The sequence below is a fragment of the Malassezia pachydermatis genome (genome assembly GCF_001278385.1).
Source record: "Malassezia pachydermatis strain CBS 1879 chromosome Unknown scaffold12, whole genome shotgun sequence".
NCBI lineage: Eukaryota > Fungi > Basidiomycota > Malasseziomycetes > Malasseziales > Malasseziaceae > Malassezia > Malassezia pachydermatis.
The window spans coordinates 1-24744 of NW_017253149.1; the positions used below are offsets into that span (position 1 = coordinate 1).

General features: G+C 56.7%; 11 protein-coding genes across 11 annotated transcripts; 3 read left to right on the forward strand and 8 right to left on the reverse strand.

Annotated features, from left to right (window-relative positions):
• Positions 1-2733: 2733 nt before the first annotated feature.
• Malapachy_2906 (gluconokinase) lies at positions 2734-3304 on the reverse strand (the record flags this gene model as incomplete). Its single annotated transcript, XM_018137390.1, has 2 exons — positions 2734-3221; positions 3268-3304. 2 exons carry the CDS (start codon positions 3302-3304, stop codon positions 2734-2736), a joined length of 525 nt encoding a protein of 174 aa, XP_017990107.1.
• Positions 3305-3523: 219 nt separating this feature from the next.
• Malapachy_2902 (hypothetical protein) lies at positions 3524-4495 on the reverse strand (the record flags this gene model as incomplete). The annotated part of the gene is made up of 1 exon (XM_018137386.1): positions 3524-4495. The coding sequence occupies one exon, from the start codon at positions 4493-4495 to the stop codon at positions 3524-3526; it is 972 nt and encodes a 323-aa protein (XP_017990110.1).
• Positions 4496-6780: 2285 nt separating this feature from the next.
• On the reverse strand, positions 6781-10658 carry Malapachy_2897 (hypothetical protein; the record flags this gene model as incomplete). The annotated part of the gene is made up of 2 exons (XM_018137381.1): positions 6781-10552; positions 10579-10658. The coding sequence occupies 2 exons, from the start codon at positions 10656-10658 to the stop codon at positions 6781-6783; spliced, it is 3852 nt and encodes a 1283-aa protein (XP_017990119.1).
• A 342-nt stretch (positions 10659-11000) lies between these two features.
• Malapachy_2900 (hypothetical protein) lies at positions 11001-12437 on the reverse strand (the record flags this gene model as incomplete). Its single annotated transcript, XM_018137384.1, has 1 exon — positions 11001-12437. One exon carries the CDS (start codon positions 12435-12437, stop codon positions 11001-11003), a length of 1437 nt encoding a protein of 478 aa, XP_017990098.1.
• A 104-nt stretch (positions 12438-12541) lies between these two features.
• Positions 12542-14032, forward strand: Malapachy_2891 (putative mitochondrial ribosomal protein; the record flags this gene model as incomplete). Its single annotated transcript, XM_018137376.1, has 1 exon — positions 12542-14032. One exon carries the CDS (start codon positions 12542-12544, stop codon positions 14030-14032), a length of 1491 nt encoding a protein of 496 aa, XP_017990118.1.
• A 59-nt stretch (positions 14033-14091) lies between these two features.
• Malapachy_2885 (nif-domain-containing protein) lies at positions 14092-14934 on the reverse strand (the record flags this gene model as incomplete). The annotated part of the gene is made up of 1 exon (XM_018137371.1): positions 14092-14934. The coding sequence occupies one exon, from the start codon at positions 14932-14934 to the stop codon at positions 14092-14094; it is 843 nt and encodes a 280-aa protein (XP_017990103.1).
• Positions 14935-15302: 368 nt separating this feature from the next.
• Malapachy_2881 (camk camkl chk1 protein kinase) lies at positions 15303-17018 on the forward strand (the record flags this gene model as incomplete). The annotated part of the gene is made up of 3 exons (XM_018137367.1): positions 15303-15364; positions 15396-15667; positions 15694-17018. 3 exons carry the CDS (start codon positions 15303-15305, stop codon positions 17016-17018), a joined length of 1659 nt encoding a protein of 552 aa, XP_017990105.1.
• A 1-nt stretch (position 17019) lies between these two features.
• Malapachy_2886 (hypothetical protein) lies at positions 17020-17568 on the reverse strand (the record flags this gene model as incomplete). Its single annotated transcript, XM_018137372.1, has 2 exons — positions 17020-17312; positions 17340-17568. 2 exons carry the CDS (start codon positions 17566-17568, stop codon positions 17020-17022), a joined length of 522 nt encoding a protein of 173 aa, XP_017990102.1.
• Positions 17569-17602: 34 nt separating this feature from the next.
• On the reverse strand, positions 17603-20837 carry Malapachy_2898 (sorting nexin-13; the record flags this gene model as incomplete). Its single annotated transcript, XM_018137382.1, has 2 exons — positions 17603-20314; positions 20343-20837. The coding sequence occupies 2 exons, from the start codon at positions 20835-20837 to the stop codon at positions 17603-17605; spliced, it is 3207 nt and encodes a 1068-aa protein (XP_017990115.1).
• Positions 20838-20974: 137 nt separating this feature from the next.
• Malapachy_2878 (rad2-structure-specific nuclease of the nucleotide excision repairosome) lies at positions 20975-23994 on the forward strand (the record flags this gene model as incomplete). The annotated part of the gene is made up of 2 exons (XM_018137364.1): positions 20975-21027; positions 21054-23994. The coding sequence occupies 2 exons, from the start codon at positions 20975-20977 to the stop codon at positions 23992-23994; spliced, it is 2994 nt and encodes a 997-aa protein (XP_017990106.1).
• A 12-nt stretch (positions 23995-24006) lies between these two features.
• Malapachy_2905 (nadh dehydrogenase 1 beta subcomplex 8) lies at positions 24007-24699 on the reverse strand (the record flags this gene model as incomplete). Its single annotated transcript, XM_018137389.1, has 4 exons — positions 24007-24030; positions 24071-24121; positions 24160-24318; positions 24352-24699. The coding sequence occupies 4 exons, from the start codon at positions 24697-24699 to the stop codon at positions 24007-24009; spliced, it is 582 nt and encodes a 193-aa protein (XP_017990109.1).
• Positions 24700-24744: the final 45 nt, after the last annotated feature.

Genomic DNA, 24744 nt, shown 5'->3' on the forward strand with positions numbered 1-24744 from the left:
CCTGACGCTGTCACAGCTGTGGCCGATACGGCACCGCCTGTGCGTGATACCAAGCGGACGACTCTGACTGCTGGAGATTTCCAGGCGCTGCGTGTAAGCTCGCCGGATATGGCACCTACATCAGTGGCCCCGTCATCGCAGCCAAGCATTGCACCGAGCTCAACGACCCAGCCAGCGGCTAGCGCTGCACCGGTAGCCCTTCCACCTGCGGACGAAGGTGGCGATTCAATGGGCAGCATTACTGACTCGTACCAGTACGATGCAAGTGCTGCATACGAACAGGCGGCCGAGGCGACCTACGAGCCGTCCAGCACGACTCCTGCCCCCTCTGCCGTCGCGGCGTTGTACAAGCCCCGCGATCCGCCACCTACGACAGGTTCCTTTGAAGAGGCGTACAAGGACTTTAATCCGTTTGTGTCCAAGACGACATCGTCGTTGCGTACAACGCTCCCGCCGCGGCCTGCCGTATCGACGGATGCTCCATGGCCTACAGCCTCTCCATCGCTTGTGCATCCTGCTGTCGCATCGATGCCTAGTGCTACGTCGCCGATGAGCACGATTCATGAGCAGCGCGTCGTCGCTTCGCCAGTCTCGACGACGCCGGCAGCGCGAGAAGCGCCGCAGGCACCTGCTTACGCCGCTGCCTCTGCGTCGTCAGAAGGCACAGCTGCTACTACGCCTGTGGGACCGGTGGCCGTGTCGCCGGTAACGTCGCCAAGTGGCCTTATCCTTCCCCGGCATGATCAGATCTATGCATGGCCAGTTTCTGAGCCTCCGTCTGCTAGCATGGCCCCATTGCCTCCGATTCAGGAGCGATCGCCGCATGTCGACACGTCACAGCCACGCCCGAAACGGACCTTCTCTCGTCCCTTACCGCAACCGCAAACAGCGCCGTTTCCGGCCGTAGAGACACCTACGCTGCCCACGCCGCCAGGCTCTACCGAGGGACCTACGTCACGTGAAACGACCACCTCGACGGCCTACCAACCGACGGACCAGTTTGCGTCCACTCGGCCGCCTATTCAAGTCCGTGTCGTGCCCAAGGCGGCGCCGCAGCGTACCGCGTCAGGGTCGCGCCCTTTGCCGATTCCTAGGGTATCGTCAGTGGTCCGCTCGCCCACGATGGACTCGACCTCGTCGCTCTCTCCGGCGATTCCCTCTTCCTACTCGTTCCTTGCGCCAGCCTCGACGGAGCCTCATACCCATGTGGCACCTACACAGCCGCCTACGTCGCAGCCCGGTACGGCCCGGGTCGTCTCGAATTCCTCGGAGAGCGCCGCTGAATCGCGCCTGGTCCAAGACTATCTCGACACGGACGATGACGATCTAGTGCCGTCTGTGCCGTCCCCTAGGAAGCCAGCATCGCAAGCGATCGTTACCCCTGTGCGCAAATCGCCGCCACCTCCGCCGACGCCCAGCTCAGATCTCGTACCGGACTTTGCCGACGATGAGACCATGTATGGCGCGCCGGATCCCTATGGCTTAGGGCCCACGGCCGAGGCCACACCCAAACCAGCACCCGCTGCATCGAGTCCCTCCTCGCCGCCTGTGGTGTACCCCAGCTCGTTTGGACGCAAGTCACAAGCGCGACTCTCTACCGCGATGACACCGCTGACGCAAGCGCAAACGCGTCCTGGTCGTACGCCAGGCGCTACGCCGAAAGCATCGCATGACTGGGTCGATCGCGATGAGGACGAAGCCGATGTGACGGCGAACAGTACCGCCAGTGCGCCGACCATGCGGTATGCCGCACCGATGACAGCGTCGCCAGACACCTCGCTGCCCACCGCTATGAGCCAAAGCAGCTATTTGCCTCCCTCCTCGTCGCAGGGACATGGCAGTCGCCTCTCTACGACTTTCACGAACGCCTCACGGCCGACCAGTATGCCACCAAGCATCTCTGCCTCGAGTTTTCGTTCCAAAAATGTGTCCAATACCAGTTTGCCCCGGCCTACCTTTGTTAAGCTGGACGCTGATCGTACGTCGCCTGCGCCCTATGCGCACGGTTTAGTGGCGTCTGCGTCGCAGGACAAGCTGGAAAAGAGTGCACGCCAGCAAGAGGCGCAGGAGCGTGGGCAGGCACTGTTGCATGTGCCGCCCAAACCACCACCTCCCCAGGCCGGACTCATGGGTGCGATTCATTCGCGCGAGCGGCGTGTCCCGCAAGGGGAACGAGATATGCGCGCGCGGCCCCTTTCGGGGGCGAGTACCCCTCGTTCACAGCAAAGTGTTCTATCTCACATCTCCTCTGCGCAGCAGCAGCAGCAGCAACAGCAGATGCTCATGAACATGTACTACTGGCAGCAGCAGCAGCAAATGATGATGATGATGGGGATGATGCCGCCTACCATGTCGCGCGAGGCGATGTATGCTCAGCAACAGGCAATGCAAGCAGCGCAACAAGCCTATTACCAGGCATATGCACAGCATGCGATCCCGCCTTTCTCGTCCTCGGCCATGGCGGGGGGTATGCCTCCCATGCCGTACCCACCGGCCCAAGGCGGGACAGATATGCTGGCCTCCCTATCGACCCCGGGCCATAGTTCGTCTGTGAGGGACAGCTATATCGCCCCAGTACGCCGATCGATGCAGTTTGAGCCGTCCAGTGGCCATGCGTCGCGCACCGATACCCCTCGATCAACGTATGGTCCTCGCGCATACAAACCATAACTATTGAGTGTACAGAACCCTACTAGACCTACCTATAGATTCGCACACTACATTCTTTCATGGCTATTTTTTTTTATCGTACATCTCCATTATTTTTTCCATGATGACCGAAGGATAAGCCCCTGGCATCACAGGCACCACAATCGTATCTGTTTCTTCTCGTGGATCCGGCACTTCCAACGTCTGAAGCTGAGAGGCTAACATGTCCGCCTTCATAAAATGACCGACCCGATGCTCCAGCCGCTGTTGTAGTTCGGTGGCATCCAAGTCCATATACACAAAGAGGACCTGCATGACAGACGAGGCGCGCAGGATGTCGCGATAAACACGACGTAACGCCGAACAGGCCACCACTACTGAACTTGACGGGCTTTGTGCACACAGCTTCTCAGCTTCTACTCGGACACGATCCAGCCATGGCCATCGATCTTCATCGGTCAACGGAATGCTCTGTCGTAGTTTCTCCAGCGCTTCGGGTGCATGCACGTCATCTGCGTCGAGGAAAGGGGCCTGCCATTTCTCTGCCAATGCCATTCCCATCGTCGTTTTCCCTGAGCCGGCCACCCCCTTCTGGTAAGATGTTTGAATACCACGTACCATGATCACCCAACAGGTACGTCCCGGAACTGAACATGGCTCGTGCACCATCCTCTCTGGTGTACACTCTCCATCCATGCACCCCACCGCGCGAATGCAATTGCCGAGCACGTGATGATATATATTAAGCTCAAATGTATTTTTCTACAAAAGTCAGGGCGTCTTGGCAAATGCCCATTTGTGGAGAGACATGTACATTGACGTGTTTGTGGAGGGGGTATGGAGAAAAGAAAGCGCACGTGCCATATTTTTTTGCTCATAGTGACTCCTTCTCCGATAGGCTTGGCGCAGGTGCGTCATCCATGGATGTAAACGTGCGCTGCAGAGATAACGAATTCTGAATCTCTGCATAAATGTTGGCTTGGCTCAGAAGCGTCTGCCATGATACGCTAGAGTCCTCTTCGGTTTGAGGTGCACATAGAACTAGTAGGGGCGTATCATGTACGGCATCGCGTTTCCAGTTTGCTCCCTCCGATCGCATGGAGTCCATATCAGTTTCTTCTTCCGTAGAGAATTCTTGGTCCATGGCATCCTCTGACAGCGCATGACGTGACACAGACTGGCGCAAAGCAGATACTTCCACAGGCACAGACGAGTTGCTGTTGTTGGTAAAGGACTGATGGCGCGATCCTTGCCGCGATACGCGCGAACTTGGTCCACGACGTAACCGCTGTTTCTCTTGACCATGTAGGCTAGGAATGCGGACCGAAGCTACTACAATGCGTCCATACTCACATACAACAAGCACCGGAGGGCCTAGGTCGGCATCTCCAGCATCACCTTCAGGGCTCGATATGGCGCATTCTTCCAAGTCGGACGTGCCACCCGTCCCCATACCGCGTTGCCAAGTGGCACCATTTCTGTGAAGACCCATATCCCGAGCTACCATGGCATCTAGTCGTCGAGTAAGATTCCGTTCTGGCGACGTAAGGCGACGGCGAGATGAGCGTAGCTTATCGTTCGCATGGGTATGTTGTTCTCGCCAAGAAGCCGTTGCCACAGCAGCTAAACGACGGGCGTAATCTTCCGGGCTAGTCAGTGATACAGGAAGATCGTTCATGAGACCATGCTGGTCGTTCAGCTGCACGGGCAACGCGTCTTTACTGGCATAGGCATAAATATCCGATGATTGCTTGTTCACCAACAAAGCAGTATGTGCTCCTCCAACATCCACATCATCCCCTATCAATGCATGCAATTGATCTACAATGTTCGATAGACGCAACATGTAGGGTCAGTATGGGAGATGGTTCTTCTTAGACGTTGGACAGCGTGCGTAGGCAAAATCTTCGCAGAAACTCTAGATTGATAAGCGTTACAGTCTAAAAGCCAAAGTACGCGGCTGTCGGCCCTCGGCAAGGGATTGTAGAGGCCAAGCCTGACGTATATCGGTCACACCGTAAGCTCTGTTCGGTTCCACATACTGATTGGCCGAAAAGGAAGAGATTGGCGGCTTTAATGCATCTTGCTTACTTGATGAACCTGCATGGTGACACTCAGAAGGTGATATGTCCACGTGCTTGGACCCAACGCTGGAGGGGCATTTGGTGCCAAAGGCGCACTACGCCCCTCCCAAGTACTCAACAAGCTATCAGTGGGATACTAGGTTTCAAAACTAGCTCTTGTACAAACACAGGCTATCAAACTAAGGCCAAACGTATCAGGTTCATACAGAGTCGTTGGTGAGCTGGTGTGGTCGTGTTTATCGCAATTGTGTTCTAGGTTTTGTAACTTTTTTTCTAAAGGATAGACCTTGTTGCGCTTGGATCACTCTTCATCCCTACCTCTACTAAAGCAACTCACTTTCCTTACTTTCAATATGGCTGCTTCTGCAGTAGCTAGTGCACAGGATCATAATGCTGCTGCCAATGTATCACGATCCAGTGTGAATCCTACCTGCGATTCAGCTACCTTGTTGGGGCGTACGTCCGAAGCTTCGGCCACAGTAAATGCACGAGATTCCACGGCTTCGAACAAGAGTGAAAACCGTTCTGATAATAACTCCAACCAGCGTGGAAACTCAAATAACAAATTTCGATGCCGTGTTGCCATGGCTTGCGTGCATTGCAGGCATCGTAAAATTCGTTGCGACGGAGCCCAGCCTTCTTGTTATACTTGCACACGTTTGCAGCGAAAGTGTGAATATGAGCGTGTGTCTGAGCAAGACAACCTGTTATCGCGCGAGCGTAAGAGGTTAAGTCGTGAGCGCAAGGCTGCTAGGCTGGCTGCCTCTGCTACAGCCAACAGCTCCGCTCAACCGAACAATGCGCAACGTTCTCAAGACGATAAAAAGGCTATTTCTATGCCGCAGGTTCCTTTGACATCTTCGAAGGCGGCACAGCAGCCCACATTCCCCATTGCAGTGTCAGGTTTGGGCGTGAATGCCACGCCTACGGAGGTGGCGCCCGCTTTAATTCAAGCGCCTACTGAGGCGGCGATGACCGCTGCCTGGACGAATGCAGCGTCGACAAATACCATTGTGCCCAGCACAAAAGAACTTATGCCCTGGGTCATGTCTTCGTCATTTTCGTCGCAGGATGCAGCATCTTTGGCCACAGTTTCGATGCCTCCCTCTACAGAACCGATCCTATCTCTGCGATCCTCTGCAGATCCTAGTTTGTTCGAAATGGGCACCTCGTTGCCCTCAAAGAATGAGTCTCCGTTGTCACCGACAGTGCCTTGGGCGGACGGAACTTTATCGCCATCGGAGCCGCCGTTTGGTAGCGAAGTTGGTTCCACGTTGTCAACCATGTCAGCTGGCTCTCTTTCTTCGGAAGCCACTTTGGTGGACCCACTTGAAGTGAACACCACTTTGGAAACGCCGTTGAAGCTATTCAGCGATCAGCAGCTGCCAAGTGCCATTTCCACCACTCCTTCCTCTGTCGATACCCAACCTGTCAAGGATACCACAGCGAGTGCTGCCGGCACAAATATGCCGATGGGTATCTCTCCTCTTTCGCCCCAGCTTGCACCACCGTCATTTGATACTCTGGAGCCTAGTATGCAGCAGGGTGATTTGGACCATGACGCTGATGGTCTAGTGGCTGGCTTGGGATTGTACAGCTCGTCAGTGCCTGTGAGCTCAGGTCCTGGATTTCTGAATGATCTAGAGCCCAGCAGTCTTCCCATTCTTTCATCCTGGGCGCAGCCAACATTTTCAGCCTAGTGAATCGTTTTTATCTCTCCTTGGTTTTGTTTCCAGCCCCACCCTTGATCGCATATTACGGGATGGCAGAGAAGCAGAAGGCCGCAAGTTGCTTGTCTGTCTGCTTGCCGTGGGCTAGCATGTTGGATCACATCTGCTCTCTGTCAACTCTACCTTTTGCGTAGTGACTTGGGAAATGGTATATATACTTTATGGAAACACAGATACGGACATACCATTTTCACAAAGTTTCGCACAGCTTTGACTAGACCGATACTAGGACGTTGATTCCTTTTTGTACGTGGTAAGCTAAGCATCTGCTAGCTGTTGATAGGAAATCTAAATGTACTACTCGATTCCCAGTGTGACTACGCCATAGCGTTTGGCCATGTAGCCGGCCCGCTGGTCTCGCCCAACGACACTTGGCACCAACGGTCCTGAATCCATAAGACGGACCAAGTTCCCTCTTGCGTGGTAGGGATGCGGTACTCCCTATCGTACCACTGATCCACGGTATGTGTCTCCAAGACCTTGGGCCGCATATGTAGGTCCACAGGCTCTGTGCGCTGATAGGTAAACGCAAAGGGAGGCTCGCCAGACAAGTGGAACGCGATTTCAGCCTGACCGCCTTGCCGGAGCGACTCAATGGTATGGGCTCCCGCAGAGACGTGGGCACTTGGCAGCGCATGAATCTTGCATGTCAAGGGTTCAGTGGTATGACGGCATGCATTGGATTCGTGCACAGCTCCTAGCACCTCTAGCACACCAGGACGATCCGCCATACGCGTAAATTCAGCTTGACGGGATGTCAGCTGCGACATCTTACCGTTGAACGCGTATTGCACTGTCCATGGCGATGTGCCTTGCAAGATAAAGTCGATGCGTTCGCCCACACAGTAGTCTGTGCGCGCTGTAGCAGGCACGACGCCTGCACTTTCCACGACTTGAATCGGCACCGTCAAATCCGGCTGCTCTTGCACGCAGTACGCATCCTCAACACGCTCCACATGCAAGGCCCATCGACCGGAGGCTACAATCGGCTCCATCATCTGCACTTGCAGCGTGTGAGAGCGGGTTTGTTGGGTAAAGCGGATTGGTTTTGCATTGCCTTCAATTTGCGTTGGCATGAGTACCACGGATACGACAAATGGCGGAGTGCCCTGCAGCTGCCATGTTGGTCCTGCTTCCAAGACGCCGCCGACACACGCCATGAAAGGTTTGGTTTGCTTCACAGTACTGATAGAGGGGCGCGGCCACACTCCATGTTCGAGGCGCGAGGTAGAAGCCGCGTGTGTCCGTCCATAATAGGCATCGCCCAGCTCGACCAATTCGTAGGTATGCCACCCAGGCACACTGGTATCCAGTGTCAGAGTCACTTCGGCTTCTGTCGTCAAGAGCGAGTGCTTTGTCACCTGAACAGGCCCTTGCAACGAGCCTGGCCAGCGATGGATGTATGTCACATCCACAGGCGGTTGGCCGGTTGTGTGCAACAGGGCTTGGTACGGCGTCGATTGACAAACAGGCGGCAGCAAAACACTGCCATTCGTCTGTACTTGGCCAGCGAACGACGCATGAGGACGTGGTCGGACCACTACCTCGGCCGTGTTCTCTGCCAATACTGTGCCCTGGCAGTACGCATCACGTACACTTGTCAAGACATAGATGCCTGGGCCAGGGAGTAGGAGCGATTCGTTGGCATCGTGCAACGTAGCTACACCTTCTTCTGCCTGTGCAGGATCGTCACTGATCATCTTGTAGGTTACCTGCCATGGCCTTGTGCCCTCGAGACGTAGAGGCATGTGCGCCGTCTCATGCTCATGCACGACGGCATGCGTCCGTGCAAACGCAATTGCTGCCTTCGATTGGTGCACATCGATACGCAAGTCGCGCGTCGCCAAACGGCGCTCACACCCCTTTCCATCACGGAGGCGCAGCAGCGAGACCGTAGCTCGACCATGGTGCTGAAGAACATCGGCTGGCACTTCGAGAGGCAGCTTTACACGGCCTGCCACATCTTGTGTCACAGTGTGCTCTTGCACAGCCCCATTGGCGGCACCACGAATGGCATACGTCAGCTCGTACGGCCCTGTACCACTGAAGAGGACATCGGCTACAGCATCAGCCTTACCACAGCTGCTCACCACGAGGTCCTTGTCCTTGCCACCACGCTGCGTACCAACAAATTCAGCTGTGGCCATTGGATGAACATGCTGCGTAAAGGTGGGGCCATCCAGGGGAACCCCGCGGTAGTTCGCATCGTCCAGAGACAGGAACCGATAGGTAATTGCCCCCTCGGTATTCGGCCAGAACTCGAGCTCATCCCGCGTCTGCGCCTGTACTACGCGTACATGACGCTGAGGTGCCTGGCCTGCACGCTGTATCTCGTACGACAATCGGAACGGCGGCTCACCTTCCAGCACAGAAAGCGCCTTCACACCCACAGTGCCTGCGCATGGGTCATTAATACTCTCAAAGTGGATCACAGCCGACGGAGGGGGAACATCAATCACATCACAGGTCCATGGCGCCTGCACGGCGCCACGGCAGTGCGTTGACGTGAGGCCATGCAAGGCATACGTGCCTGGCTGTGTCACACGCCACCGGTGTTCCCCAGGTGCGAGGGATACGCGCTTGTCCCATGCGTCTTTCGATGACAAAGGTGTAGGCAGGGTCGCATTTGTATCGGGGGCATACGCAATATGCGCCTCCCATTGCGAGGGCAGTGCATTGCGCGGCGCCTGGGCTTCCATCGGCGTGATATGCAGACGTAGATCCAGCGGTGGGCCATGTCGCAAGAGCTTCAAAGGTCGCCCAGGTACACATTGGGATGCATCCCAGCGGGCCTGCGCGCGTGCATGCACTTGCATGGTGACCTCTGACTCCAACTTGGCCTGGTTTCCACACGCGTCGCGAATGCGAAGCAGGCGCAATGCTTGCGTACCTGGCCGTGCAAAGTTCAATGAAATGGTAGCGTTATGAGCGGAGGGCGCATCGTGCGTGAGGGTACGACTTGTGGTTTGGCCATCGTGTGTCCATTCGTAGTCCAAGTGCAGAGGTGGTGTGCCTTGCATCGAGACTTTCGCCATGCCCTCATCATGAGGACATGCATCCGTAGGCCACGCCACAACATGCGCCGTAGGGCAAGCGACCAACTCCATCGACTCGGACATGATCTGTGCTGCATGGCCGTTCTTGTCTAGCACTGACACGAGTCGCACTCGGCCCTGTTGTGATACACGCAGATAGTGCACCGTCTCTAATAGCTGGGATTTCTGTTTCTTGTTTTTCTTAGCGCGTTGCTTGGCTGCTTTGCGTGCACGTTTACGCTCCGCTAACGACATGGCACGCGCGCCTCGAGGCACATCAGGTTGTGTGTCAGACGGTGCGGTATGGGTCATGGGGCTGGTCTTGGGGTGCTTGACGACATGCTCAGTGGTTTCGCCACTCACAAAATCCTGCACTTCATAGGTAATCTGAGCAGGGACCGTCTCATTAAAGAGGATGGGGATGAGGACCTCGGGCGACGAAGGCCCGATGCACATACACGACGAGGCCGGCGCCATACGTGCCGTACCTGGCGGCACAATATGGATGGTGTGTTGGCCTGAGATATACGTTTGTGGATGAATGGTATTCTGCCAACGTACACGTCGCTCGCCCACACTCCAAGCGGCAGGGCCTGGCCATAGCGCAGCCCACATGGACCAAGTCTCACTCGTCCCCAGCAATGCAATGTCCATAGAAAGGAGTACCGCAAAGACAGCCAGGTAGTGCCAAAGTGTCCATGGCCGCGTAGGACGTGCAGAGGAGGCGGTGGAAGCGGCTGGGGCCATAGAGGGACGGCGCCCGGGAATGGCAAGCCAATACAACCCGTAGCACAGAGTAAAATCAAGCAGACATGCAACAAACAATGAGCTAGGGTCGCACCAGTCTAGCCATCCGCGTGAGGCTGGTACAGAGCCCCAGCCATAGGCAGACCATATACGAGAAAGCTTCCATAGCTGGACGCTGGCAAAGAAGACCACAGCGTAAAATCGCTGCGTGGGTGCATCGATCATCGAGAGGGGGATCCGCGGCGCACGTTCCTCACGCACACGACGAGGCCCACTCTTCGCACCATCGCGTGGTGCCGACATGTTGCTACCAGCTCCGTCACACACACGCACAGGACGATGCGCTCGATCGTTTCACGCGCCTGTGTGCGACGGTGCGGTGCGGCGCGTCGTTGCCGTCCACCCACGCCCATCACGTGATAATGGAGGCGAAGAAGGTGGACATCGTACCTCCATTCTCCCTTCCTCCTTGTGGTATTGGCTGGGGACAGTCTACCTCACGATGGCGGTCAAGTCCAAGGCACGGTACGTACGAACGTATTTGCTCTAATGCTAGCGTCGTAATTGCGCGGCTGTTATCAACGGCTGGCACAGGCTACATGTACACGACACGCCGCCTCCGCGTTGCCGAGCGGCTGAGCATGATGAAATACGATCCAATTGGTACGTCTATGCTACTGTGCGCGGCTTACGCAAAGTGAAACGTCATGTTCTTTTTAAAGAAGTCAAGGGAAGCAAGTAGCTGCTCTATATACCTACAGATTTTCGAAAAAGTCCAAATCTGCATGTGTCAACGTGCCGCCAGTGCTGGTGGGTTTCGACGGCGGTACTTTCGTAATGGTGGATGAGGGTGTGGGGGTGGTCATGGGTGGGGATGAGCTTAGCAAGTCCATATCCGCCATCGGCTTCCGGGCGTGCGATGCCCGTCCACCAGGCGGTGGAGCAGATAGGATGGTCGAAGTGGGTCGTGGCGCATCTGTGTATGTTGGTATCTTGGGTTCGTGGTCGGAATATCGAAGTCCCAATGGCACATCGTCGTCATCGACATTGCCCGTATACGTTTGCATTTCTCCAAATTCATCTGTATCATCCTCCGGGTCGTAGTAATAAGGATCATGACGCACAGGGGAAGCACGTGTAGAGGCTTCGATTTGCTCGACGTCGTAGGGTTCGGGTGGGTCGTAGGCATAGCGTGGATCTGGATCGTAGGCTGTACCATCGTACCGCCGCATGTGCGTAGAAGCGGTTGGCGCCTTGCTAGGTTTTTTCGAGGTTGCCGCATCGAGCCACGATAAATCGTCCGCATTCAACGTAGGTTCGGTGGGCTCTATTGCGTGGGCGGGAGGAGGGCGGCTGGGCGAGCGTGCACGTGTGGGTGTCTGTGAGGGCGAGGTCGTAGCGGAGCTAGATCCACGCTTGAAGAGACCAGCTAGGCGGCTCGTAGCATTTGATTTTGGCTTATCGACCTTTTTCCAGCCTTGCTTTTGCTCAGCCTCCGCCGACGCCTTGGCTTCTTGGGCCGCGGTGGCGCGTGATCGCCGCCATTCTGAGACCGCAGCACCGAGACGTGAGAAAGTAGATGCAGGTGCCGCAGACGTCGTATCGGTTGTAGAAGCTGCAGCCTCGTTAGTGTTAGTGGCAGTCGGCGTAGGTAGCGATGCCACGGTTGTCGTCGGATCTTGTCCCTGCTCTGTAGCCTCTGAGTGAGCCGGCTCTGTATCGTCCGACTGTGAGACATTGTCTTCCTCTTCCCTGCGTTTCTCGTCTGTCCATGCCGTCTGCATAGTCGTGCCTCCTCCCCATACATTGTCGTGCATCGTCATCGAGGCTGATGCCAGCGAGGCGAGTTGTGCATCGACGGCCGTCGTAGTAGGCAACGACTCTGTTACATGCCATCCCACGCTCTCCATCGCAGAACGTGCGCCCCATGGATCGACAGTTGTGTCTACGATCGGCGCTGATACCGCCTCGGGCTCTGGCTCTGGCTCTGGCGCAGGTACAGTGGCAGGTGAGGTCGGCTGTGGCTTGGCTGTGATTGAGGTATCCTGGGGTGCGCCCCATGGATCCAAATCTAACCCGGCCGTTGTGACCATAGCAAGGGTGTCAGTAGGACCCTCTTCATGGAGTTTCACAGGCAATGTTGCCGTGGGGGCCGGCGCTGCGTCGTCCCAGGCACTCGCCCACGGATCCATGCGGTATCAAGCAGGTCCACAGGGCCGCATCCACTCCCCCCTCAGTATCACGTGACGAAAAAGAAGACCTCGGTGTCGTCTTGCGGCTCGGCTCATCGTCGTCGATGTCGGTCCTCGCGCGGCGTATGCAGGGCTTGTTTGTAGCCCGCTCTCGCGTGGCTAGGAATGCTGCGCGCCCTATATACTCGGCTGTGCGTGGGGTAGCCACTACGACCGTGGAGACGCCTGTGGCTACTGACGCTGTTGTACCACCTACTACGCCGCGAGTCTCGGAGCCTGCGCGTGCACGGCAATTGCTGCGATGGCTCTGGCTCTCGCCATCGAAGCGTCAGGAGCTGGAAGAATACGTGACGGACCCAGCGCAAGCTGCGATGCCGTCCTGGTTCGCTTCCGCATACGACGAGGCCCGTCAATATCGCACAGCACGTTCGCGGCGATGGCTTCCTTCGTCGGAGCGTGTAGGTGGCGATGTGTCAGCCTTTTTGGAACGTGAATGCGAGAAGATGCGCTCTTCGCTGGAGCAGGAGCAAGGTATCGTATCCCTGGCCATGTGGGATGCGATGGATGCCGATGAACAGGCGGACGTGGTATTGCAGCCGATGTGGGCCTCTATGACGCCTGACGAGCGCGAGCAGGCGCTAGTGCGCGTCACATATGAATGTGCACGTCGCCTTGGCTGGCGATCTGGCTTTTCGTCGGGCTACCCTGGCGCTGCCGTGCCCAAGGCGCTGCGGGAACAAGGCACGCGCAAGACGGCAGCGCGCCGTGCTCTGCAGCAGCAGGAAGAAACGCGTGCGTGGGATGCCTGGCAAGCCATGACGCCCGAAGAGCGTCGCGTGGAGTTTGATACCGCATGGCGTCTGCGTGATCGTTCGGTGGTGTACATTGACGATGCGCCTACGACGCGTCTGCTGGGTGCGACGGCGCCGCGTTGGTACGCACAGCCCCAGCGTGCTGGTACGTTGACGTTCCTTCCGAATGTCAGTGTGCGTCTGGTACGCAACCATACGCCACGGGGCCAGGCGTACGATGTGTGGAAGGCGACGTTCCGTGTGCCACTCTCGATGCACAAGCATATGCTGCGTTCGTACCTGCTAGCTGTGTACGGTCTGCGCACGACGTGGGCCCGCTCGATGGTCTACCGCTCGCGTACAGTGTTCAGTGCGAAGAAGATGCGTCGTGTGGTCGGCCGTGATCGCACGTTCAAGAAGATTGAGGTGGGCTTGCTTGAGCCGTTTGTGTTCCCTGGCCTCACCAAAGACTTTTTGCGCTCGCACCTGTTCAGCCAGGAGATGATGTACGAGGAGCATCGTCTGCTACTCAAGATGACGAAGGGCCGCCGCTGGCGTAGCCACAAGACGGTGCGTGACCTCTCTCGTGCGATGGATCGCAACTGGGAGGCCCAGAGTGCCGGTGCGCCCGATGAGGCGAGCTCAGGCAAGCCTAGTGCGCAGCTCATGGTGCGCAAGCGCTCGGTGCCTACGGCGCGCCACAACAACATTCTCTCGGCCATTGCTGAGCGTCGTGCGGAGCGTGCAGCCCGCGTCCAAAAGTTCTTGGATGAGAAGCGCTCGTCGTCCTCGTCTTCGTCGTAGTGTCGCATTGATGGATATATAGCACTACCCTTCGAATCCATGTCCTATTCTATTCTACATCAAAAGCCCCGGAGTCCGAGAATATGTCGTACATCACTGGCGTATCGTAGCCCGTCTAGCATGGGAAGCAAGTCGAGCAATGCTTCGTCGTTGGGGTCGTGTGTCCATCCTTCGACAGGAATGCCATTCGCTTCTTGCAGCATGTAGCTCATGGGCGAGTTATCGACCAGGCATACACGGCTCAAATCCCGCTCGACCACTTCCAAATTTTTCAGGTAGGATCCGTTACGTAGTGTACACGACTCGCGGAAAAGACGCCCACTAATCAGCCCTTCCCCGCCGTCGAGCCAGTCGATCACAGGGTCGGCATATTCTTTCATGGACGCCGTAAATATCACCACTTGGTACCAAGCGGCTACTTTGCGGAGGAAATAATCGACCCAGGGCCGTTTGTAGACTTGGTAACAGACTCTCCGCCCGTCAATCCGCACTTCAATGGTACGCAGCTGCAAGCGCGCATGCGGAGGTATCGTGGAGCCCAGGCCAAGGATATTGAGAAGACCATTGGTCAGCCGTACACTGACCTGGTTCTGTGCGTGAAATAGGCCCCACCCAGGCGTGGGGCTCAGGGTAGAATGGATCAACGTCTCGTCAAGATCGAGGACGAGCACTTTGGGTGTCTGCTGAATCACACTCGAGACGCCACGCGGCACACTTGCGCGCGACGAGCGGTCCAAAGACACGGACATGGTACTATCTTGACTCCGCCCACGTGCATGTGGACGGCTCTGTGTCGGAGAGAGGGCCTCCTGCCGCTCCTTCTCCGCATGTCGTCGGTGGACAAGCGCTTCGACCGTCGGCAGCGCACTCGCCTGCGCCTTCTCCGACGTGTCTGTGGGCATATCTCACGCCGTATGCGTCTGCCACGACGGAGATGCGCTGCGCCGGAATCCCTTGCGCACACAAGGAGGAGATCACAGTGCCGCGCCGTGCAATGGTGGACGTGCACCCAAAAAAGCGGCGGCGTGCCACCGCCAACGGGTCTCGGCCCCTTATGGCATCGACCTCCACACCGCAAACTTTGCGCACGTTGCATGTCGCCGGGGAATTATGTCGGCGCTGCTATGGCTCCACCTCCACTGGACGCGGTGCGAAGGTGCGGTGTTGTGTCGCGTACGTAGGCAACAGGCAGGCGTCTTTTCTCCCCCACCCCTGACGCGTGTGGACGTGTGCGATGCCCATGCAGGGCCCAACATCTTCCACAGGGCAGATGTACCCTACTGTCCTGGGCTACCAAATTGTACAGCTTCTAGGCGGTGGCGGATTCTCACGGTACGTAATGTCCCCTTCCCCTCACACGTAGCGTGTTTCGCGCCGTGAACCCTTCGTCGTCGGCCCACCCTCAGGCAGCTGTCAAAGTGGTATCCTATGTATCCACCAGCAACAAGCAGCCTATAGACCGACGTGCGCTTCAAAAAGAAGTGCAAATTCACAGTATTTTGAAGCACAAAAACGTGCTGGCGTTTCTAGGCTCGGTCGAGTATGCAGTCGGGTCTTCGGCGCCCAGCAACTATGTACGTGGCCTCTACATCCTCCTTGAGCTATGTGCAGGCGGCGATTTGTTTGACAAGATTGGTACGTTTCTCACTTCTGACATGTAGCGCCTGATGTCGGTGTCGACGAAGACTTGGCGCATTTCTACTTTACGCAGCTCATGGCCGGCTTGGTGTACATCCACGGCCAGGGCGTGACACATCGCGATATCAAGCCCGAAAATATGCTGCTGGATGCGCAGGGCAACTTGAAAATCGCCGATTTTGGATTGTGCAGTGTGTACAAGTACAAAGGCAAAGAACGAACGCTGCATGGTACGTGTGGCAGTCTGCCCTACATTGCCCCGGAAATGAATGGACGGCCGTATCAAGGCGAACCAGTGGACGTATGGAGCAGCGGTGTGGTCCTTTTTGCTATGCTGGTCGGGAACACCCCATGGGATGAACCTACACGGCGTAGCCCAGAGTACACAGCGTACCTCTCCGGCGAACTATTCCGCGTCGATCCATGGACACGTTTGAGTGGCGATACGCTCTCTCTTCTCCGAAAGATGATGCATCCTGATCCAGCCAAACGTATTACCCTCGCGCAAATTCAGCGCCATCGATGGTTTACACGGCCCAACAGTCTGCTCACGTCCGGCAAGTGCAACGATCCTGTGAGTTTGGCGGAACGTCTTCTGTACGGTCTCATGGTCTCAGGTGATATGCATGTATCATTGCACAGCGACGGTCAGCGTGCCCCTGTGCCTGAAAACATCTCGTTGACGCAGCCTGACGCCTTAGCCTCGCGATCGTCGTTGGCATGGGGTGCCGATGATACCATGCCGTCGTCGACTGCCCAGCCAGCGTTGGGCGCACGACGCAGGCTCATGACAACATCGCAAGTGCCTGGACGCACGCGTGATCTCAGCACACAGAGTGACGATATGGGCGGCGAGTTCACGCAGGCGTTAGGCTACTTTACACAGTCGTCAGCAGCGCCGATGGGAATGGTTTTGCAGCTTACACGTTTCTACACCGCCGCTGATCCCGCGTCGATGGCGCACATACTATCGCAAGCGCTGCATAAACAAAAAGCCCAGTTCCATGTGGATGCTATGGGCGATGATCCAGATTGGATGGATGACGTTGAGGACGTCGAAGCGACGTCAACTGCTTCCTCGTCCGGACCAGATACCCTACGACATGCACATGGTGTACGCATCCGCCTCGGCCTCATGGATCGACGCAAGTGTGCATTGAAGGGAGAAATTCGTATGGAGCGCGTGGCAGAGCTGCCATCGGATTTGGGCGACGCTGCAGGGAAGCCTGGCAGCTTTGTACTGATGCGGCGTAGCAAGGGCAACCCGCTCGAATGGCGCCGTCTCTTCCGCGACTTATGCCGCGACCCAGATGTGCGTACCAACATAGCCATGCCTAGTTCTATGTAAACTACCCAGTTTCATCCCAACGAGTCTCTGGATGGGCAAGGAACGCATCGTATGCCTCGCGGTGGAAGAGACTGAGCTCTGTCTCGTTTTGTACGCCCAGGTCTGAAAGCGGCGTAGGAGCATTCGAATCCAAGATCCACTCTGGATGATCCAGGTTGATAATCAGGTTGGTCGTCTTGGCCCCATGCGCTTGTGTGTAGAGCTTCAGTGTGTCTGTGATGAGCCCCAATGGTAACCTACCTAGCGAGTTGATCACATTGCGGTACGCCTTAAACGCTGGCTGCTTGGCCACCTCTGTCGAGTAAGTCGTCATATACGTACCCTGCTTGCATCGATCAATCAGTGTCGCAGCCGTGAGCTGCGTCAGGTCCACATCTTTGAGAACGAGTGCCTTCATCGTGCGGTACTCGAAATTCTTAATAATGCGCACGGTGATGATCGCATTGGTCACAGGACGAGCTAGGTTCGTTACTGTATTATCAAGGAAATCCGTCTGCGGGGCGTAGGGATGGTTGATATAGCCATCGCCACGCGGTGCATCTGCACTCATGTTGGAAGACCACTAGGAAACCTATATGCAACAATTATGAGGGGGGGGCACCAGCTGGAGCCCGATCGCCCGATGCTGTGCCCATCGCCAAGTCCAGCACGCGCAAGATCAGGGCCAAGTGGAGATCGAGTGCGACCACAGGATCCGTGACCAGGGAATGAACCGTCGTGAAAGCATCCGCCACGGCTTGCTTCCCGCCTAGACCCAGCGCATAGGCGGCTTGCGGTGGAACGTAGCTTAGCACAATCTTGCGGGCCTCGTCTGCACGCGCCCGTGCCTCAGTGGGTGTACGAGGCGGAGCAGTCTCCGTGTTCCATACGTCTTCCGGCCACAAGGATGTACGAATCAATTCGAGCCAAGACACTTGGGACTGCAGCGAGAGCATACTAGAGAAGTAGGACAACAAATTGGATGCAGTTCCGATGTATGTAGTACGCAGAAACTGCTCCAACACACGTAGCATACCGCGTCGCAACGTCCATGCCTCGTTCATATTCAGCGCTTCTCGCGTCACGGCAAAGACGGCCGTAAGAAGTGCATTGACATCTTGGGGGGAAGGAAGGTCTTCCTGGTCAGTAGACGGCTTAGAAGGGGCGCGCGTGGTCGTTTCCGGCGTTGGTGCTTTCTCAGCTGTCGGCTCCGCATCGGGTAGGGAAGGCAAGGTAGAGGAGGTGCCAGTCGTAGGCTCTGCACGATCCACACTCGACTTGGACTGAGACCTGGGCGGTACTGCCGGGGCTTCCTGAGAACGTGGCGGGGGCGGGGGCGCGGGCGCGGGCGCGGGCGCGGGAACCACAGGCACACTTGGCTTCTCACTGCTCTGGCCGTTACGCACAACCCGGTCCGCGGAGGGGCGGCGTGTCTCACTCAAATCAGGACGCAATCCAAAGATACGACTGGCGCGAGAGGGCGTCGCAGCAATATGACCCACCCCTTTCCGACCAATGTCTGCGGCGCCTACAATGCTGCTCGTGAGCGTACGGCTCAAATTCGACATAAGTACATTGTTGCGCTTAGCATCCTCGTCACCAATCCGCTTTTTATCGAGGAACCGCTGGACAGCTTGTGTTGAGCTAAACCAGGTCATGCCATCGTCACTCGGTAGGAAGAGCGTTTGCAAGTACACCTGAATGGCTTGGCATACCGCTGGGCTAGCCATTTGTTTCACAGCCGGCAAATGAGGCGGTGCACTCATACCAGAACCAGGCGGACGTTTTTCGTACATACGCTCCAACTCGGACTGCAGCGTTTCCAGTTGCGCCCACGTACGAAGAACGGCATAACCACCCATACCATCTTCTCTTGATGATTCCATCGTAATGAGGAATTGAAGTGTCGTGGTATCCACAGGTCGGTCATGCTCAGCATTGGGGCTCACGTCGACCACTGTGATGGTTCGAGGAGCCTCTACCACTGCTGCACGCTGAGCACTTCGGCGTGGCTCATACGGGGACGACGTGGCTGTAACAGAGGAGGCAGGTTGTGATGGCTTGGCCGTGTCCTTGAGCGAGGCTAGGTACGCGTTGTACAATTGCTGCAAACGTTGAGTTAACGAGCGACGTAAGGGAGCCATATCGTCCGTGGTGACCTTGTCCTTGTCTAAGATACTTGACATGGCGTCCAAAAGAGGCTGCGTGGGTGGGCCGGACGGTAGCATCGTCTTGGTCGTCTGCAAGACAGCATGCACATCGCTTGTGTACAAATCCCAGGTGCTTGAAGCATGTGACATGGACGAGTCGAGTGCGACCAAATTGGCATGCAATTGCAAAAGGACCGCTCCTTCCCTGGGTTGTGCGCCATGTTCTTCCCCCGTAAGGTACGTATACCACTGATCGTACACGTCTGAGTCGCGTTGCATCAATACATCCTGAACATTCCGAGGCAAGCGTACCTTGTACGCCTGCTTTTCGGGCGGCACGCGACTTTGTTCGAGCGAGCGAGGCAATGCAGGTTCCTGGATGGGCGTAGGAATGTTCATTGGAAGTGCCTGTGGGTTGTCGTCCGCCCTCTCAGTCTTGGTAGGCACGATATCCTCGGCCTTGGCCTGCTGTGTAGGTGTACTATCGGCCTCCAAGGACTCGACAGAGTCGGCGAGGTGGCGCGAAGAGTCAGGATCGCGAAGCACATTAAGGATATCTTCCACATCGTGTGGCAGGGATGAAGGCATCGTAGTTGTCTCGATCCCCGCAGATGGCGAGGTAGGAGCCGGGGCGGAGGTGGACAATGTGGGCACATCGATCTTTTCGTCCATATCGCCAAGAAGATCAGGGGGTGGTCCACGGGCATCGGAAGCGGGTGACTTTGACGTGCCATCCAAATCGGACAGCAAGTCCTCTACATTGGCACTCATGGTGGGCGTAGCCACAGTAGAGGTCGAAGGCAGGGCCGTTTCCTTGGGCGTGGGCCCAGAGCCATTGGCCACGCTGGGCTCCGCAGCGGTAGGCAGCGTGCGCGTACCGTACGTCACGATGTAGCCGTTGATTACATCTGGATCACTCCAGGACTGCACTGTCTCCCATGCCTGCTTCGCCATAATTTCTGAAAGCAGGTGCACCAGCATCGGCGATGTTCGGTCTTCAGACGGCAGACTTTGAAGGAACAGAGTGGTGATGGACGTACGCAGGCTTGCGATGCGGGCTTCAGGACTGGGCCATAGGCCTTCGGAAGAAGTGCCATCTTTTTGCCCTTTCTGATTCTGGAGCGCCGTAACAAGCACAGAGAGAGCTGTGAGGGAGAGCTCCGTAGCCTATAGTTAGTGAGACACGTCGACGTACAATGGTCACGCGGCTGTACTGCTCGAGACGAAGCGCGACTTGCGCCAGCAGATGCTCCGCGCTAGCAATCGCTTCGCTCGGGAACTCGGGGTTCCCAAACGTGATCGGATCGTACCAGTACTGGATAAAGTCGCGGCGAACAAGCGTGAGGATGTGCCGCAGCTCGCCTTGCAATGGAGGCGGAAGAGTTGACAAAGTCATACGCTCCTTGGCCGGCACACGCACATGGTTCTCGCTTGATCGCGTCGCAAACGTAGATGCATAGCCGCGCAGTCCGTCTGCGGCAGATTTGTCACGCAAAGCACTGTCATCCGCCTGGAAATGCGACGGCAATGCGAATTCCAAAAAGATGCGCACCATGGGATGGCACAGAAGAAGACAAGTGAGAGCAATCACGGCCAAAAATGGCATGAGACCCATACCCAACACCACAAGGGTCAATACGACAATCGCCGCCGAGGCGATGGGCGATGTAGGCATCGACTCACTGCGCATCCCGGCGAAGTAGGTGGCTCGCGCGCACCGTACGAGCGCTCGTCCCAGACGTCGCTGCGGCGCTGCCTCCACCCTGCGAAACGCTGACAAATCGCATAGCCATCCTGGCACCCTACGCGCACGGCCGCCATCACCCGATGGGAGTGCAGGGGCTATGGCAGCTGCTACAGCCGGTGGGCCGGCCTGTCACGTACGTACACTGCACACTTACTCAAGGCTGGAGTCTCTGCAAGGAAAGCGCTTAGCGATTGATTCGTCGATTTGGCTGTACCATTTTCAAATGGCAATGCGAGATCGTGACGGAAAGATTCTGAACAATGCCCACCTTCTCGGTTTTCTATGGCGGATTTTGAAATTGCTCTTTTACGGCATTCGTCCGGTGTTTGTGTTTGATGGTGGGGCGCCTGTCCAGAAGCGGCGCACTCTCCTCCAGCGCAAGCAGAGAAAAACCATGGCTACAGATACCCTAGCACGCACTGCCGAGAAGCTCCTTGCCGCGCAGCTGCGTCAAGCAGCATTGCAACACCACAACGAGACGTCACGGCCATCTGATTCTCTAGAGGAAGGCACAGTGTACTATGACGAGGTGGGGCGTAGCAATGCGCCACCTACCTCTGGCCGTATGGCTCCACTTACGTCGAAAACCGTTCAGTCGGTCGTCAAAGCAGTGACCAAGGACCCGTATCAGTTGCCGGCTATGCCGAAAGAAGCATTGCAACTCTCTGAGCGCAAGGACTTGCGGTTTGCTACTGAATCGGAATTACGTGCCCTTATGAACTCCATTGCGCCCGAAGACCTGGATATGAATTCTGAGCTCTTTCGCAGCTTACCCCCCGAACTGCAGTATGAACTGGTTGGCGATTTGCGGGCCAAGTCGCGTGGTACATCATACAAGCGACTGCAAGATATGCTAGCGTCAGCACCTACGCCCATCGACTTTTCGCGTGCCCAAGTGGCAGGCTTGAAAACACGCAACGATCTTACACAAAAAGTCTTGACGGTGACCGATGAAATCGGGAGCGCAAACATCCAAGTGCCTCTACGTGTCGCAGGTTCACGGAATCGGGAGTACGTGCTTACGCACATCGAAGGAGGCGATGGCGGGTTTGCGTTGGGCGCGCCGGAGGCTGGCACGTCACGCGACAAGGCGATTGTGGTCGACGACGAGGACTGTAAGCCAGACTTGCAGGACGAAGAGGACTGGGATCCTTTGGAGATGGAAGAGGTGGAGATCCCCTCTGCTCCCCCCGCCTCCGATCCTGAACTGGATGCCTTGGTACATTCAGACCTGGACCCTGTCCAGCGCAAAGAACGTGCATTGGCATTTTTGAGTGTCCGTGCTGAGCAGCATCGACGTCAGAAACGCCAAGAAGCTGGTATGGATGCATGGGAAGAACGTGTACTTGGACACGTCCCTGTCGTCCCACCATCACGAGCCCTCTTCCGTGAGCCGGCAGAGGAGGAGGCAGAGGCAGAGGAAGCGGTCGCCCATGCGCCACGCCGCTCTCCCACGCCACTGCCGCTTCTTTCGAGGCCCTCGGACTCGATGGCATTGTTGCCGCCTGCGCCTTCCAGCGGCCTAGCTTCACCATCAAAAGACACTCTGCATTTGACGCCGCCCAGGAAGAGAGCAACCAGCCCGCCATCACAGGAATGGGTCAGCACACCGACGAAAGACATGCTTGGCACGTCCAAGGCTATGAGCAGTCCACCTGAAACGATCAGGAGCCTCTCGCCGGAGCCTACCTGCCCACCGAAACAGACTGATCTTAGCAGCATCGATACCCCCGCCACACCTGACGCAGTGTCAGTGAGTTCGCCGACGACACCTTCACACGCTGGCCAAGCTCCCACAGTAGATCAGCCTGCTATACCCGCCACGCCTCGTGAGAAGGATGCTTCAGTGTCGGCGTCACCAGCCTCCTCGCCATGGGCATGGTCGCCGTCGCCGGAGCCAGAACGAGTCGGCCCAGATGGATTCCCTCTTCCCTCGCTTCAAGAAACACAGGCCATCGAGGCGGAGGAAGAACAGGAATGGGCACAGTGGGATCAGGACCAGTCGCAATTTGCTTCGTTTCTAAGTACAGCTTCCGGTCGAAGTCTTCCTGATATGCAACGTGAAGTCGCAGCGGAAGTCGCAGCGCTGCGTCAGGAACATGCACGACTTCGGTCCTCGGAAGATGAAATTACGTCGCAAATGACCTCGGAAATCCAAACGATGTTGCGCATGTTTGGTCTTCCATACATCACTGCGCCGATGGAGGCGGAGGCACAATGTGCTCAACTGGCCATGCAGCAGCTCGTCGATGGGATAATTACAGACGATAGCGATGTGTTCTTGTTTGGCGGGACGCCCGTGTATCGCAACATGTTCAATAGCCGGCGAACCGTGGAATGTTATCGCCTGTCGGACATGGAACGTGAGCTTGGCCTGGATCGAGATCGGCTCATTCAGCTGGCATTCTTGCTGGGCAGCGACTACACAGAGGGCCTAACTGGCGTGGGGCCTGTATTGGCCATGGAGATCTTATCGCTGTTCCCTCCAAAGCACGCACTTGAAGATTTTCGCGCCTGGTGGAAAGATGTGCAGGTCGGCGCTGATTCCGAGCAGGCACAGTCGAGTGTCCGACGCCGTATCAAGCGTGCTCTGCGGAACAAGGTCCATCTCTCTGACTCTTGGCCCGACCCAAAAGAACGCGATGCCTATGTTCACCCGACCGTGGACGAGAGTGACGAGCCCTTTGTATGGGGCCAAGCGGATTTGGACGCTGTGCGCTCGTTCCTGGGCGAGTACTTGCACTGGTCGACGAGCAAGACAGACCAGTACGTCCTGCCAGTGATTGAGCAGCAGCGCAAGACTACTAGGCTACATCGTGTGCAGGCCACCCTTGACCAGGCTGGGTTTGTCGGTGGCCATGTCCCAGAACCTATGTCAGCACGACGCTTTGAGTCGACGCGCCTGCAGCAAGTCGTACAAAGTTTTCGTGAGCGGCAAAGAGCCGAGGAGGCATCTGCCCTACCTGCAGCCTCGAGCGTACCTATGCGCAAACGCAAGCCACGCCAGGATGAGGAAGCGTACGTCCCTCGGCCTACCAGATCGCGACGCGACGCTGGTCGTGTATCCTCGTTGAATCCCAGATCGCTGGAAGACCTATGAGACAGCTATTCCTTACTCGTCCTGCTCCGAGCGCGCCTACTTGGTTAGTACATAGCGCCTTCTCATGTATACATACAGCTGCTTGCGGACCGCCAAGCTCGTCAGCCAGACCGTTGCGAGGGAAGGTCTGTGCTGTTAGCCCCTGTCTCGTGCTTTTGAACATACCTTGCGCATCATGGGCGCTTCTGGCACCGTCGAGTACACCACGTACGAGAACGCAGCAATGAGACCCACGGCCGTCAAAAAGTGGCGGAGCGCCAGAGGGCCGGGGGTCTTGTAAGCGTCGGGCGACCACATGTTCAAGACATCGTCTTGCTCGTGGAGCTACAATGTTAGGCGATGTAAACGTATACATACCGTTTCACCGTACTGACGACGGTCTTGTGTATCCCACCAATGACGGCTGTACGGACGGAACTGCTGGTTCTCCATCGGCATCGCTGGGTAGTCGCCCAGCTGAGGGTCAACCTTCGAGCCAGGCACGATCGTGCCCTTAGGAAGCTGTGCCTGCGTTTTCTTTTGCATGCGAACTGCCGACATCGACATAGCACGAGTCTGCATACGCGAGGCCGCGCGCATCGCCGGCGTCATAGTCTGGAAAGCCACACGCTGCAGCATAATTGGCGACGAGAGGGAGTCGTAGGGCGGCTCGCCCCAGCCGAGACCCGCGTGATTGATCACGTGATCTCGCGGCGACGACCGCATAGGTCTTGGTCACCGCTGTCTACAAACCCTACGTCGCTGCATCGG